The sequence below is a fragment of the Rhagoletis zephyria genome, unplaced genomic scaffold, assembly GCF_001687245.7.
Source record: "Rhagoletis zephyria isolate East Lansing unplaced genomic scaffold, Rhagoletis_zephyria_1.1 Rzeph_scaffold_00276, whole genome shotgun sequence".
Classification (NCBI taxonomy): domain Eukaryota; kingdom Metazoa; phylum Arthropoda; class Insecta; order Diptera; family Tephritidae; genus Rhagoletis; species Rhagoletis zephyria.
Genome location: NW_016157360.1, coordinates 20,932 through 37,756, shown reverse-complemented (window position 1 = coordinate 37,756; position 16,825 = coordinate 20,932). Strand labels below are relative to the sequence as shown.

At 39.4% G+C, this 16,825-nt stretch overlaps 1 protein-coding gene across 1 annotated transcript; it reads right to left on the bottom strand.

Annotated features, from left to right (window-relative positions):
* Positions 1 to 4,658: 4,658 nt before the first annotated feature.
* On the bottom strand, positions 4,659 to 6,466 carry LOC108358616 (uncharacterized). The gene is made up of 3 exons (XM_017610047.1): positions 5,931 to 6,466; positions 5,008 to 5,659; positions 4,659 to 4,930 (listed from the first exon to the last, which is right to left on the bottom strand). Exons 1-3 carry the CDS (start codon positions 6,435 to 6,437, stop codon positions 4,659 to 4,661), a joined length of 1,431 nt encoding a protein of 476 aa, XP_017465536.1. The 5' UTR covers positions 6,438 to 6,466.
* Positions 6,467 to 16,825: the final 10,359 nt, after the last annotated feature.

Sequence of the window (16,825 nt, the reverse complement as noted above, 5' to 3'; positions counted from 1 at the left end):
TTTAATGAATAAGGCCATTCGATTAAAAATTAGAAAATTTAGATCAACATTTGTTGAATTTTTCTACGTTCTGTATAAACAACATAATTAATAACATAACATAATGTCAACATAATTGTATTACATAAGTAAGTATATTTTTACAACGCTTTTATTTGTACATCAATTTTTTAGCAACAGGAAATTCTTGCGCATGCAAAATGCCGTCGGCAAATGGAAATGTAAAAATTAGCCGACTGCGCATGCATACACTAATGCAATTTAATGAATTGCTACAATTCATAGATATGTATATGTATGTACGTATATATGTGTATGTGCATAAGTAAATATATACATACATACATACATATGTTTCATTAAATTGTAATGAAATAGTTTTATTGAAAAAGTTCCACTTTACATGACTTTAGATAATTGCGGAAAAAAGTCGAAAAAATTGACTTAGAAAATCTCATCAACATAGCTGAAACAGAAAAATTCATACATGTTTGCAAAAATGAATTTGCAACCAGCAAATCGATTTCACGCAAATATCATATTTTCGGCAAGCAAGCAAATGTACAAAAGCCCGCTCCTTTCCCCGTTTCCCCGCTTCTTTTGTACACTTGTCGTTCTGACTACCATTTTTATTTTAGAGTTTGTTTTGATCCGACACAAGCACGCGCCTGCCTCCGCAAGCATCCCCTCTGTCTAGTGCTTATTATATTTCTGTTCCTCTTTCCATTTTGTTCTTATTTTTTCATTTTGCTTTGAACTATGGTCAATTTGCTCAAAGTGTGGTGGCACGGAAAAATTTTTGGTATGGTGGCAGCCGACACTTCTCTACCGACACCGTCGGTCGAGTGGTGCACTCGTCGACGTGTGGTATATTTGGCCGACTGCACCCCAAAATTTCTGGCAGAAATTAGTTCACAGCGAAAATGCGCCTTCTCATTCATAGACGTTCTCTGCCCGTACTGCGACTTCTGTCAAAGTGGCGTGGAAGAATATGCCCACCACGTATTCTTTGAGCGCCCACGATTCCATCGGCAGATGAACCAACTGAAACTAGCTGTTGGAGGGGTGTTTACGCCAGTCAGTAGTCGACTATATGCATCGGCGTAGCCAGAATGAAATTTAGGGGGTGGCTCGACCCTATTAAGCTGGCATTTCAAGGTACTATTTTATTTATATCTAAGGAAAATTTTAAAGTTAAGGGGGAAGGGGTCGAGCACCCCCCTGCCCCTACCTGGCTACGCCCATGACTATATGGTGAAAGGAGCCAGTGAATGGGCATCAACAAGCGACACACTAACTTAAATTTTGAAGGAACTGAGGGGCCTAGAGAGACAGCGGTGTATCACCCGTGATTAAGCCAACTCTTAGCATAGCCGCGGACTGGAACTAAAGTATGATGTTCACCACACAAAGCGTAGGCGCGGACTAGAACCTAGGCCGTTCCAGCCGCTCGAGCACGGCAGTTTAGAAACTTGTGCTTTCAGACCGTCCATTGAACATGAAACTGACCAATTAAAGCGTAAGCGCGGACTGGAACTTAGGGCGTTCCAGCCGTCCAGGTGGCAATCTCGAAAATTTGTGCAATCGAAAAATAGGCATGAACTGGAACCTAGGGCATTCCAGCCGCCCAGGTGGCAATCTCGAAAATTTGTGCATTCGAAAATAGGCGCGGACTGGAACTTAGGGTGTTCCAGTCGCAAATAAAATGCAGTTTCGAATTTCGTGCACACGGGGCGTTGGTGCGGATTGGAACAAAGACCGTTCCCGCCGCAAAGGCAGTATACATACATACGTATACGGGCCTGAAACTTGTCTCTTATGCAAGCCTGCTCAATGCACTACCAGCGTCAAAAAACAGGCATAAAGCATGCCGTCATTTTAAGGTATTTGTTCTTGCTGTCTATAAAAGCGAAAATAATAAGTGGTATCCATGAGATAAATAAATAAATAGTATAAAAAAGCGATCTTTCTCTTTGAACAAGACGTGGCAAAGCCTTCTAGGTGTAGCCCAGGACTGAGTACAACCAACTGGAATGAACGTGCCTAGTGGCCTAGTGTTCAACCGCCTCCCGACGAAATACTTGACTGTGATACTGGGGGGTTCGGTACTTGGACAATAGGAGGTTTAGTTCGGGTTAAAGTCCCACACTCACGGGTATAGGCATTCGATGCTTCCTCCTCGTAAAAAAACACGTCACTCATTTATAAAACCGTTTTAGCAATTTTTTTGCTTTTACTGGCCAAATACTTACTTCTAAAGTATATAAGTCTTTAAATAAAAAGTTTTATTCTCCTAAATTTACATCAAAACTTAACTTCAATAATTTAGGTATTAAAATTTTGCAATTCGAAATTTCCTCTCCATTATATTTATTAAAAATTACTTCCTTTCTTTTATGTCAACATTGAATTCTGGTTTAGGTTTTATCAGACCACCAATTGAAATTTTGTCTATCCATGTATATGAGTGGGAAATTTTCTCTTCATATTCGGTGTGATAAATCCTGCACCTGGGAGCAATCGCGTCCGCTTAGAAATACTTGACTGCGATGGGCAACAAATAAAGTCACTAGCACTAAAATGGTGAAGAGTCTCCTAATGAAACATCGTAGCAATTTGCCCATCGTTGTCGCGTTACTTGACAATTGAAGGGGTTAGAATCATAAGGGTCTAAGTGACATTTTTTGAAAATGTAAGTTATACCCATATTTGTATAGTTAAATATAGTATTTATTTGGTGACAGAGAGTAAATATTCTTTGAATTAGTTAATTAACCTGCTTTCTTTTCAGCAAGAATCATTTTAAATGAATTTACCCAGAATTTACATTAAGTAATTAACTTTAACTTTAATTATCTTAAAACAATGTCAGACCTACTTAGATCCTTTTGATTCTAATCCCTTCAATTAGGAGGTTTAAAGTAACGCACAAGTTTCTTGTCATGGCTTTTGCCAAAACACAACATACCGCCCGTAATTCCTTTTCATTTATTATTTATTTAAAATCAGTCGCATAGTTAAAAATTGAATATTTGAATTAAAAAGAGTATAGGGTTAAGAGTTGAGATTTCAGTCGCGGTTCAAAAAAGGAAAATGTCGAAATCACTTCTACCTTGTTATGCCTTGTTTCAAACCCATTTATTTAGTATTTATTTTAATGATTGGAGAGCTTCTCAAAAAATTTTGAAATTTGAAACATTGATCATCCAAAGTGTTGAGCTTTTTAAATGGCCTAAGGTTGGAGTGATTACAATTAGGATTTAGCACAATATATTTTCTTAGGTTGCAGCGCGAGTATCTCCGACTTAATATTAATAATATTATCGTCACTAGATACGAATGGGTGTTTTGACGGCGAAAAAGGACGCGTCAAAAAATTTACGAAACAATACGCTTGAAGAAAATTTGGCGAAGAAAGAAGCGTAGGCATGGATTCAACATCATTCCGGAAAAATTCTTTGGGGAATTCGTATACTGTTACACTCGCAAACATACTTGACCTCGAAAATAAGTTTAAGCGTCTTTCTTCGCCGTGAAAGAGGTAAACGCGCCTTTCGTTGCCGTCACATATGTTAAGAGTCTTTCTTCGCTGACATTTTTTTACGCGTATTTTTCGCTGTGTGTAAAGATACATACATTTAGATAAGTCTGTACAGTAAAACGGATGGTTATACGCAGTTCATTTGTTTTTATTGAACCAGCTGTGTAAACGAGGACAAGACGAAGTATCTCCTGTCATCAAACAAACAGTCAGCACATTCGCGCCTTGGCACCCACGTCACTGTTGACAGTTACAATTTCGAGAAAGTAGAGAATCCGTTTACTTGGGAACCAGCATTAACACCGATAATAATTTCTTACAGACTATTTAACAATCAAGCTTAAACTAGGGCATCAACTACTTTGGACTGAGTAGGCAATTCAGGAGTAAAGAAAAATCAAGGTCGATAGTAGTTGAGATCTGGTTAAATTCGCAAATTGCACGGCCAATGGGTGCATTACGGGCATAATTCGTTCTGAAATTTTCAGCATAGAAAGGCAGGGAAGCACGCAGATACCTCCTCGGTACATTAAAATTTATTCTACCCAAAAGCTGCGGACAGTCACAAGATCCTTGGATAATGCAAAAAATGAAAGTTAGAGACAATGTTGACCTTCTTTTATCTAACGATTTTAGATTGATCAGCGATAAGCGCGCATTATATGAGGGTATGGGATCAGAAAAGCGTAGTGACCGTAAGGCAAATTAGAGAAAAACTTTCTGAACGCGTTCAATCCTATTGATATGGAACTGGTGGAACGGACGCCAGATTATTGCTGCATACTCCAGGTGAGAACGTACGAAAGAGGTATATAGCAGGGTTGTAAAAGAATGCATTCATATGCGAATGCAATCAGTTGAAGTCGAATTCAATGACTCCAATTTCGAATGCACTCATTGACTAGCTTTTTGACTAAAGAATAAAAAAATGAAGTCTGAAGTCTTTTTGAAGTCACGACTTTGAAGTCATTTAGAGAAGTCACTTACTGACTTAATTTTTTGAGTGAAGTCACTAACTATTTGCAACAAAATTTATACAAACAACTTATAATGATCTATAATAACAACTTTATTATAAAACAATATGCATTATTAACAAAACATAAACAAAGGGAACTTATAGTGAATTATTAACTTTTAAAAGCAACAGCTTTTCGAATGAGTCATCTGATAGATGTCCTCGACGTGGTGCATTAAGTAAGGAGGCAAACGAAAATAGTCTCTCTACGGGGGCTGAGGTAGGCAGAGGTGCGTTGTATTTAATGTACGCCCTTTTAATAGTAGGATAGCGGTGTAAGATGATTATATTCGGAGACTTATCAACCATATAGGCTATAAACTCGCCTTCAATAGACGATTGCGATAGTTCAAGTTGTTGTGTAGACTCATCTGAAAAAGACGTTAAAAATGTTTATCAATTATTTTAATTATAATTACATATGTATGACAAAATAGATTGCCATTACCTATAAAAGAAAAGTCGAAAAATTGACTATTTGTTTCTTCACTATTATCGACTCGCTCCGTATCTGTATTGAATTCGCTCACCACAATGCTCTTCACCAACTCATTGACCTCGGCAACTTTTTCGTTTGTGAATTCTGGATTTAGGGATCGAACCCATCTCAGTTTTACCTCAGGACATAACGCTGAGGCAACAATGGCATCATTAACCTCCTCCAAACAAAAATATTTATGGAACCTTTTTTCCAAGTCTGCTTCCAAAAGATTCGCTACTCGCTGAAGATAATGCATGGCCTGAGTTAGTTGCATTTTCCTATATTTTGATCTAATTGTTGCCAGCGTAGGTAACAGAAAGCCATACACCATCCCGTTGTCTTTTTGCAAAAACTGGATAGCATCTGCGATTGGTTGCAGCAATTGCAAATACTCCTCCAAATACCTTATATCGCTCTCGTGAAACTTCGTCAATTCGAGCTTTTCACACAAAGTGCTTAGTTTTTCTTTGTGAGAAATTAAACCTTTAATGGAATCATATAAGGAATTCCATCTCGTTACGACGGGATATTGCAATTGGGAGCCTAGCACCGAAACAATGATCTCAGAAGTCTTCGGCCTGTTTATTTTGTTCCAAATATCAGAGCATTTTTTCATTACCTATAAAACATTTTAATTTACTTTTAATAATCCTATTTCTCTTGGAAAGTGTTAAATTATTTGTCATAATAACAATACATACCTAGTTTATACGTATACATAAAACGCTTCAGTTCAATTCGGTTTATTTCGAAACACATTTATAAACGAATTTTCAAACCGACTTGAAAACTTTTTGCGTTTTACTTCATGTGTCGTAAGAAATTCGTTTTGAATTACATAATTCGATTTTATGTTCGTATAAACTAGACAACAAATTATAATAACTTACATTGTTATGTTTATCATATGAGGTATCAGTCTTCAAAATTCTCAACACATCAGTAGTAGCCAGTAAATTTAGGGTGTGAGTGGCACATCTTATATGTCGCGGCAATGTATTTCCGCCAAAATTGGTGGACAAGTCTTCCAATTGCATCTCTTCTAAATCTTCAACGTCGTTATTGCCATTAGCGTCGAGGAACATTAAAGGTGTATTAACACCAAATTCCTTAAATGCTTTGACGAAATTTGACCCATTATCAGTAACGGTTGCAACAATTTTATTTAGTGTGAGACCGTAAGTAGTATGAATTTCAATTATTGCATCATGTATACGGTCGAATGTGTGTGATCCGAAAAATCTCTTACATGCCAAAGCAATAGATTTTATTTGGAGAGAGTCATCTAGCCAATGACATGTATAGCCAAAAAAACTTCTGTGCTTAGTTGACCACACATCTGCTGTAGTGCAAAAAAATTCGCAATCACTCAATTCCATTTTTAACTTGTCAATCATGGATGTGTATGTGGTATTTACTAATGATGTTGCTGTTTGTCTACTCATTAATTCTAATTTTGTTTCTTTATATTCTTTAAAAACGTCTACATGTTTTAATCGAAAGTGACGAACGAAGTTCGAAGTTATTTGCGTCGAACCTTGCAGATGCTTTTTACATATGCGGCATTCAGCTACCACCCCATTTCTTTTGCGGTGAAAGTCAGTTTTGTTCAACTACATGAAAATATTCATTAGAATAAACAGTTACTATTAAAACAGCAATTATTAAAAAATTCTCTGCGGAAACCCAAACTACTCAGTCAAATAAGATAGGAAATATCAAAATAAATTTCTTACTACCGCAAGCAAGGTGTGAAACCGATCAAAATAACGTTCTGGTCTCGGTTTTGAAAAATGAATCGGTTTTAATCGGTTACGGTTACGGTTTCGGTTCCACTCCTTGCTTAAAAGTCAGTCTTATTCTTTCTAAGTGCCTTTTTTCGTCCATCAAAATGTTTGCAAAAATAACTTAAGCCATATTGACTGACTAGTTGAGTTTTTAAGAGTTTTTTTATAACCTACATGCTTAATAACTTTAAAGTATTTAAATATTGTATTGCTTAAAGTGGCGATATCCACGGCTTCTTCAGATTTGCCACTCGTTGTTAAACCGGTTGAAGATGGCTCGTCACTTGTTTTTGATCTCTTACTAGTAGAAGCCTGGTCGAGCAAACATCTCTTTCTCCTGTTTTTGCCACTTTCAGCCTGTTCGCAAATAATCAAAAATAATAATTTAGGAAAAATGATCGGAACGGTCTAAAGTCCACTAAAATTTCCAAATACATACATATGTATATGAAGGGGTAGTGCTACTGCCATAAGGAGTACATAGAAACATTTTTTATTACTATCGATATCGATTGGTGAAAAGATTTTTTTTTTGCATTTTTTCCGTAAAAGTTAAAAATAAAAGTTATTTTTCAATTTTTAAATTTCGATCGCAAAATAAGAGTTATTTTCCAATTTTTAAATTTCGATTTAAATTTCTTTCTTCGCGAAAAACTTTTATTTTCGATTTTATATGAAAAAAAATCAGAGATAACTCTTATTTTCGGATCGAAATAAAAAAGTTTAAAAATAACTCTTATTTTGCGATCGAAATTTAAAAATTGAAAAATAACTTTTATATTGCGATCGAAATTTAAAAGTTGAAAAATAACTATTATAGCCAACTTATATAATAAAAGTAACTGTTATTTGCGGTCCCTGGTATATGCAAATCAATGACCATTAAAAACTTACTATGAAAGTGGGATCTATTATCGAGTCATCCGAAGAAAAGTCAACAATTGAATCACTAGACATTTTAAATTTTAATTTCAACTTTTACTACAATTTGAACAATTAACAATTCGACTTAAATTTTACAATTTAAACAATCCAACTAACACTTTTAACACTTCAAATTATAACACTTCAAAACAAAATCACGAAAACTTTTTAAGCGTATAACCAAATTTGGTTATTTATTGCTCCGTACGATTTGAGTATTCAAATAGGACTCTACAGAGTTACTTGAAAATAGAATGCGTATGCTAAAAAATTAAAATAGTTTAACAAAGAATTCAATAAATGTAACGGAGAAAGAGCGATTCCCAATCGAAGGCTGCTGAGTGATGCTTGTTGTTGTTGGGTAGCGAGGAATTGCAACGATAAAGATATGAGTGTGCATCGCGACGGTCCGAAAATTACGTTTTTTATGCACGCACTTTTCCATTAGCTGATGATTAGCGGTGCATTGGCTAAAACAATAAAAACATTGCAGCGACAAACTGCAATGTTTAGAAAGCGAAAGTAGAACGGCCAGAGATATTGTACAGTGATGTAGCTATGAACAACCAAAGTGCGAAGGGATACGGGGGCTTATACCATGAGAGCGTAGTGCTCGAAGTATGTTTGATAATAAATAATATTTATGTTCAAGTCAATAAAGCAGAGCGCCGAATGATCATTCATAACTCCGATCGGTAACTGCATAGCAATACGCATTGTGTAGTGATTTATGAGGGTTGCACTTTATATTTTACGCCTAGGAACTTCTCTCTTTGATGAGCCGTAGTTTAAAATTTTTGGCAATTATTGGAATATATTAAGGCATTGTAATTTCGTAATTAGGCGAAAAATATAAACGCCAACCCTCGTAGTACTCAATTAGAAAATGTTTTCTTTGTAAAGTTAGAAGAGAAAAATAAATAAGTATAACACATTATGTATTATACAGGGCCGTATTAATCCGGAGAGAAAAAAAAATCGTAACAGATTTAACATTGTAATTCGGATATATGACACATGTTAACTTTTCACAAAGAGTACTAACAAGATCCATAATGAATTATTTGTATAATATATTTTACAGTTTAATAAGTATTGTTTGAGTAAAAATAGTTTGCGATCATGTCTCGTATACCACAGGTAAATTGACTTCAAATGACTCCATATGACTCCTACTGACTTCAATTGACTTCAGTGAGACTTTTTATTCAATGAATGCAATACATGAATAACCAAAAAATGAATGAAAAAAGAATTCGAAGTCACAAAATGAAGTCTGAATGGTGACTTCATTTTTGGAGTCCCAGTCAAAGAATTCAAAAAATGGCTGCAATCATTTTACGATAAATCAAGTTAATAATTATTCACAAAAGAATGCATTCTTTTACATCTCTGGTATATAGCAGCTCGGATTGGAGCTTTTTCATGTCAGAAGACTTCTTAACAGTTGAATAAATCTTCAAGTCATCTGCATATAAAATAAAATTAGCAAAAGAAAAGCAAGAACCGATGTCATTTATAAATAATATAAAAAGCAAGGGACCTAGAACGCTACCTTATGGAACTCCGGAAGTAGCGAAAAAAGGTTCTGATTGCGCGTTATCCACAGTTACAACACACCGTCGTCGATTCAAGTATGACTGGAGCCATTGCAGAAAGGATGAGTGGAAGTCAAGGCATGCGAGTTTGTCAATCAACACCATGTGCGAAACTTTGTCGAAGGCTTTCGAAACGTCGGTGTAGATGCAATCAACTTGACATCCTGAAGAAAATGCTGAGATGCAATATTCGCTAAAGACTGCCAGATTTGTAACTGTGGAACGACCCGTCACAAACCCATGTTGATTTTGGCTAATTAAACTCTTAACTGAGAAATACATTTTATCTTTGACGACAATTTCAAAGAGCTTAGATACATTTGTGAGTTTCGAAATAGGTCTATAATTGCTAACATCATTCTTGTTGCCATTCTTAAATATAGGGTTTATTGAAGCCAGTTTCCAGGCATCAATGAATTTTCCAAAATACAAAGATTTATTGAAGATCATTTTCAGCGAAAGTACCAGAGCGGGACAAATTTTTAATAAAAGAACCGAGAGACCATCAAAGTCCGTTACGATAAAGATATCATCAGAAGTAAGTGCAACCGAACCAAAACTGAGTGCGGAATTNGACCTGAAAGCATTAAAGCACTCGGCGACATCAGTGCCCGAAAGCTGCTCTTCCCAACTAAACTCGGCAAATAGACTGCCCAGGCTTGCAAAATCACACCGTTTAAAGTTGAAGGCAATTTTATCTACTAAATTTCCAGAGGTTAACTCATAAAATTCTACATTAAGAACCAAACGAACATGATGCATATCCGAGGACGTGACTGGGGGCAACATTTAGACAGATTAAAATTTATATTGTCACTACCAAAGATCAGATCCAACAATCTATCGAGCTTGTTTTTAAATGTGTTAATTTGCAGNAAGAAGGCCTTGGGATCAGACTTAATATTGATTTCGAACCTAAGAATATAGTTTCTATACAAGAATTTATCCAATAGAAAACTTGGTTATTAGTTAATCTAAACTTCTTATAATATTTGTTTCTAAGGTTTTTAACTTTTTTTTAGCCCTTTAGTATACCAGGGGAGTTTACAGGGCTTACTTTTAATAGCAGGAATATTGAGTAAGCACGTATTATACACCCACAATATAGGAATATTGAGTAAGCACGTATTATGTCCCAGCAATGGGTTGTGCGCTGGGCTTGGGACCCGCCACGTAAAAACCACTTCCAGTGAAGGCAAAGCCTCGGATGAGACCCCCCTTATGATGACGACCACGGCAAATGTTTAAAGGACTACGATTTGAGGGCATGCACCAGGAATGTCCGGACCCTTAATGGGGAAGGTGCCTCTGCCCGGCTGGTTGATGTCCTCGTAAGGACAAAAGCTGACATCACCGCCATCCAAGAAATGCGTTGGACGGGGCAAGGCAAACAATGTCTGGGGCCTTGCGACGTCTACTACAGCTGCCATGTAAAGGAGCGCAAATTCGGAGTTGGATTTGTGGTGGGAGAGAGACTCCGTCGCCGAGTACTGTCGTTCACCCCGGTGGACGAGCGTCTAGCCACAATCCGCATCAAAGCGAGATTCTTCAACATCTCGCTCATCTGCGCCCATGCCCCGACGGAAGAGAAGGATGAGGCATCCAAGGATCTCTTCTATGAGCGCTTGGAGCGCACGTACGAGCGCTGCCCCCGTCATGATATCAAAATCGTGCTTGGCGACTTCAATGCCAGGGTGGGCAAAGAAGGGATCTTTGGAACCACCGTCGGAAAATTCAGCCTCCACGACGAAACGTCCGACAACGGATTGAGGCTGATCGACTTCGCCGGGGCCCGAAACATGGTAGTATGCAGTACTAGGTTCAAGCATAAAAAGATCCATCAAGCTACCTGGCTGTCTCCGGATCGAAAAACGAGAAACCAAATCGATCATGTTGTGATAGACGGAAGGCACGCTTCCAGTGTTTTAGACGTACGCACACTCCGAGGCCCAAACATCGACTCGGACCACTATCTTGTTGCAGCCAAGATACGCACCCGCCTCTGTGCAGCAAAAAATGTGCGCCCAAATATGCAAGGAAAGCTTAACGTCGAAAAGCTGCAATCACAACAGACAGCCAGCGCTTTCGCTACTCGACTCTCACACCTGCTCTCAGAGAGCACTCTTCAACAAACCGACATATGCGAGCAGTGGAACCACATTTCCCGCTCATTAAGTACCGCCGCCGAAGAAGTAGTCGGATTTCAGCGAGCCCGAAAGAACAACTGGTACGATGAGGAGTGTCAGGAAGCTGCAGAGAAAAAAGATGCCGCCTACAGGGCCACGCTGCGATCGGGCGCAACGCGCGCTATGTGGGACCGCTATAGGGATCTGAAGAGGGAAGCGAGACGTATTTGCCGCAACAAGAAGAGAGAGGCAGAAATACGTGAGTGCGAAGAGCTTGAAATGCTGGCCGACAGGAGGAATGCCCGAAAATTTTACCAGAGAGTTAGGCGACTTACGGAAGGTTTAAAGACCGGGGCGCACTCCTGTAAGAACAATAATGGCGACCTAGTAACTGATGTCCAGAGCGTACTTAAATTATGGAGGGAACACTTTTCCGCCCTACTAAATGGTAGCAGCACGGAAAGTTGTGGAGAAGAAGAACCCGAGCCCGCAGTCGATGATGACGGAGTCGACGTTCCACCGCCTGACTATGACGAGGTACGTATAGCAATAACGCGGCTGAAAAACAACAAAGCCGCTGGAGCTGACAGCCTGCCAGCTGAGCTATTCAAGTACGGCGGCGAGGAGTTGATAAGGTGCATGCATCAACTCTTGTGCAGAATATGGTCAGATGAACGCATGCCCGACGACTGGAATTTAAGTGTGCTCTGCCCAATCCACAAGAAAGGTGACCCCGCCATTCGCGCCAACTACCGCGGGATCAGCCTTCTAAGCATAGGTTACAAGGTCTTATCGAGCGTATTGTGTGAAAGACTGAAGCCCACCGTCAATGAACTGATTGGGCCTTATCAGTGTGGCTTTAGACCTGGCAAATCCACCATAGACCAGGTATTCACAATACGCCAAATCTTGGAAAAGACCCGCGAGAAAAGGATCGACACTCACCACCTATTTGTCGACTTTAAAGCCGCTTTTGACAGCACTAAAAGGAGTTGCCTATACGCCGCTATGTCTGAATTTGGCATCCCCTCAAAACTCATACGGCTGTGTAAAATGACGTTGAGCAATACCACCAGCTCCGTCAGAATTGGAAAAGACCTCTCCGAGCCGTTCGCCACAAAACGGGGTTTCAGACAGGGCGACTCCCTTTCATGTGACTTCTTTAATCTGATGTTGGAGAAGATAATAAGAGCTGCAGAACTGAACCGCTCAGGAACAATTTACTACAAGAGCGTGCAATTGCTGGCTTATGCCGATGACATCGACATCATCGGTAACAAAAACCGCGAAGTCTGTTCTGCCTTTTCCAAGTTGGATAGGGAAGCAAAGCGCATGGGTCTGGTGGTAAACGAGGACAAGACGAAGTATCTCCTGTCATCAAACAAACAGTCAGCACATTCGCGCCTTGGCACCCACGTCACTGTTGACAGTTACAATTTCGAGAAAGTAGAGAATTTCGTTTACTTGGGAACCAGCATTAACACCGATAATAATGTCAGCATTGAAATCCAACGTAGAATCACTCTTGCCAACAAGTGCTACTTTGGACTGAGTAGGCAATTCAGGAGTAAAGTCCTCTCTCGACGTACGAAAACCACGCTCTATAAGTCACTCATCATGCCCGTGCTGGTATATGGCGCAGAAGCATGGACAATGACAACATCCGATGAGGCGGCTCTTGGAGTGTTTGAGAGAAAGATTTTGCGGAAGATTTACGGGCCTTTACGCGTTGGCGACGGCGAGTACCGCAGACGATGGAACGATGAGCTGTATGAGCTTTACAACGACATGGACATAGTGCAGCGAATTAAAATACAGCGGCTCCGCTGGCTTGGTCATGTCGTTCGAATGGACACCGACGCTCCAGCTCTGAAAGTATTCAACTCGGAACCCGCTGGTGGTAGCAGAGGAAGAGGGAGGCCCCCACTGCGATGGAAAGATCAGGTGGAGAAGGACTTGGCTTCACTTGGCGTTTCCAATTGGCGTCAGTTGGCACAGAGGAGAAACGACTGGCGTGCTTTGCTGAACTCGGCCAAAATCGCTTAGGCGGTTACAGCGCCAAAAAAGAAGAAGAAGAAGAAGAAGAGAAGACCTGAAAGCATTAAAGCACTCGGCGACATCAGTGCCCGAAAGCTGCTCTTCCCAACTAAACTCGGCAAATAGACTGCCCAGGCTTGCAAAATCACACCGTTTAAAGTTGAAGGCAATTTTATCTACTAAATTTCCAGAGGTTAACTCATAAAATTCTACATTAAGAACCAAACGAACATGATGCATATCCGAGGACGTGACTGGGGGCAACATTTAGACAGATTAAAATTTATATTGTCACTACCAAAGATCAGATCCAACAATCTATCGAGCTTGTTTTTAAATGTGTTAATTTGCAGCAAGTTCCGGCTTAAAATATTATCAACAAAATAAGATTCACAAATAGTTGAGAGATTAGTAGGTGTAGGACCCGAATTACAGTAACTTTGCGACCAATAAAGGTTGCTAAGATTAAAATCCCCTAAAATACAAANTAGCCCTTTAGTATACCAGGGGAGTTTACAGGGCTTACTTTTAATAGCAGGAATATTGAGTAAGCACGTATTATACACCCACAATATAGGAATATTGAGTAAGCACGTATTATGTCCCAGCAATGGGTTGTGCGCTGGGCTTGGGACCCGCCACGTAAAAANCGGCTTAAAATATTATCAACAAAATAAGATTCACAAATAGTTGAGAGATTAGTAGGTGTAGGACCCGAATTACAGTAACTTTGCGACCAATAAAGGTTGCTAAGATTAAAATCCCCTAAAATACAAATATGATTATCACCTAATTTTCTAGTAACTAATGATACAATATTACATGAGTGAGCTCTGTAAAGACTATCAACACTATTTGGAGGAATGTATGAGGCAACTATAAATAATTTATCAGTAAGATTAGAGCCACTTACACTAACACAAGGCTGGTCGAGTAGGGTATCTTCGTTATCCAATGTAACTAACCAAGCGCGATACTTGCGTTGCACCGCAATCAAGACACCGCCCCCCCTTAAGCGACTCGTTTTGATGGAATCTCTATCCTTGCGAAATACAGCGAACAGATTTGAGTCAAAAAATTCTGAGTCAAAAAAATCATTGTTTAACCACGTTTCAACAATCACGAAAACATCGAAGTCCACCTGCGAGCTAAAGCGTTTAACTGCACACGATTTCGTTCTCAGCCCGAAGCATTTTGGAAGTAAATATTTAAGTGCCTTCTTTGAGATGAGTTAACTACATTAGCTACTGCACTTGTTGTTGTTTAGCATCTTTTATAAAAAAAATGGACGTACATTTACTCCAACTGGCTAAAGATCAGATGACAAAATATTCGAGTAGATCGAGTATGGAGCTCCAAGCTTGAAATTTACTCTCGTAATAGACTTTAGATCAGCATCATTTTTTACCAACTTGTAGCATAACAGTTGGCCCTTACTGATATTAGCATGTTTAGATACATACTTAACTATGCTATTAGCAGTGACTGATGACCCAAATGAGGATAAATGCAGCCACCTCATACGAGCAGCAACTTTAAGTTCAGTATTTGCGTTGGTACCAACAATATTCCGTCGAGTAGCTCGCCTATTAACTGGCGTTGTAGCATTATTAATCTGAGAATTATTAATCTGAGAAGACAAATTTTTAGCTGCAGCAGATTCAGACTCTTGTTCAGAATTTAACATCGAGGCGTAAAAGTTGAAAGACGAAGAAGTCGGAGCAGACAAAGTTGCATTAGCACCAACAATAGCATTAGCACCAACACCAACAGCGGCAATAAGATAGCATTCCGTAGAAAATTTGGTAGACGAATAAGTAGGGCATTGTTTATCAGCAGCAGCAAGCGAAAGTGCGGGCATGACAGAATCCACAGAAGCAGCAGCGCCAGCAGTAGCAGTAGCGTTAGCAGCGTCGTCAACGGCGTCAATTGAAGTAGGAGCGGCAGACGAAGTAGTAGATGGAGTGAGAGTGAGAGGGCAACCGTTATGCACAATAGACAAGTAAGTATCAGCAATGTTTACAGCAGGCACGACGTTAATTGGCATATCTTGCATTTTGCGAAGCTCATCTTGGAGACTATCAACCTTTTCAAGTAAGATGTGTTTCTCATCAAACAAAGATTGAAGCAAAGAGATCACTCGTGCATTCTCAGCTCTGAGCCCAACAATTTCGTTGAGAACAACACTGAGGGTAGACTCCAACTCATTGCTATTCGAATGCCCTTTTAGTTTGTTTTTCTGAGCTCCAGCCGACTCGCCAGGCAGCGGTTGTTGTTTTACTGGAACATTCTGATGGGCATCGAGAGCAGCAGAGACATCCACAGCCGACAAAGGCTTGGTCGCGGNGGAGCAGCAGAGACATCCCTGCAAAAATCGCGACTACTCCATGCATGCGATTAAAGAGTACTCCCTTAAGATGAAGGAGTACTCCAAAATTAACCACAATTCATATAAAAAATATGGTCCAATTAACATTGCCATGTCCTAGGGCAGGACCATATACGCCATCCCTGCATTACATCAGAGTAGCACAAAACTACTCCAACATATTAACAATGGTATTGTTGTTATATTTTTTCGTTTGGACACGCNCCAACATATTAACAATGGTATTGTTGTTATATTTTTCGTTTGTACACCCTTTTGTTCCTCACTTCTCAAATGCTTTTTCAAAATAAATAAAAACCAAAACCAAAAATTAAAAATCACATGTTGCCTCTGACGGCAATCGAACCCGAACATACTGGGAGCTAACAACTAACAGCCAGCATCTCTACACGTTCAGCTACAGCCAGACATGGAAATGTGCTTTCAAACGCTCAACTTCAATCACATTTCGTTAAAACGCGAGCAGTGATCGGGTAACAAACAATAAGCTGGCGCAGAGACACGAGTTGGTCCGCTACAGCATGACAGAGGAACACTTTTGTAAGTACTCCAATATACCACAAATAGACTACAAGGTCCAACGATTTTTGCAGGGATCCACAGCCCACAAAGGCTTGGTCGCGATGTGGGTTGGAGGCGGAGAGCGAAAAGAGTCCCGCCGAACTTTAGTATAAGATGACCAGCAAAATACACGATCGGTTTTATGCAAAAAGTCAACATCGGCTTCCGATAAATTAACACATTTTAAAGGAAAAAATTCTTTACATTTAACGCACTGAATTTGCTGGCGACCACGGTCGACCGTTTGCTTTCACGTACAAGACATGCTTTACATGTTCAAGTAAAATTACAATATCATTTAACTTTCGCAAAAAAAAACATATACACGGCAATAATACAGAGCTTAGCGTAGACACGTCTGAA

Coding starts and splice junctions, on each gene's coding strand:
- LOC108358616 (XM_017610047.1), bottom strand. CDS start 6,437: ATGATTGACAAGTTAAAAATGGAATTGAGTGATTGCGAATTTTTTTGC. Junction 5,660..5,930: donor CATATGATAAACATAACAAT/GTAAGTTATTAT, acceptor AATGTTTTATAG/GTAATGAAAAAATGCTCTGA. Junction 4,931..5,007: donor TTTCGACTTTTCTTTTATAG/GTAATGGCAATC, acceptor CGTCTTTTTCAG/ATGAGTCTACACAACAACTT.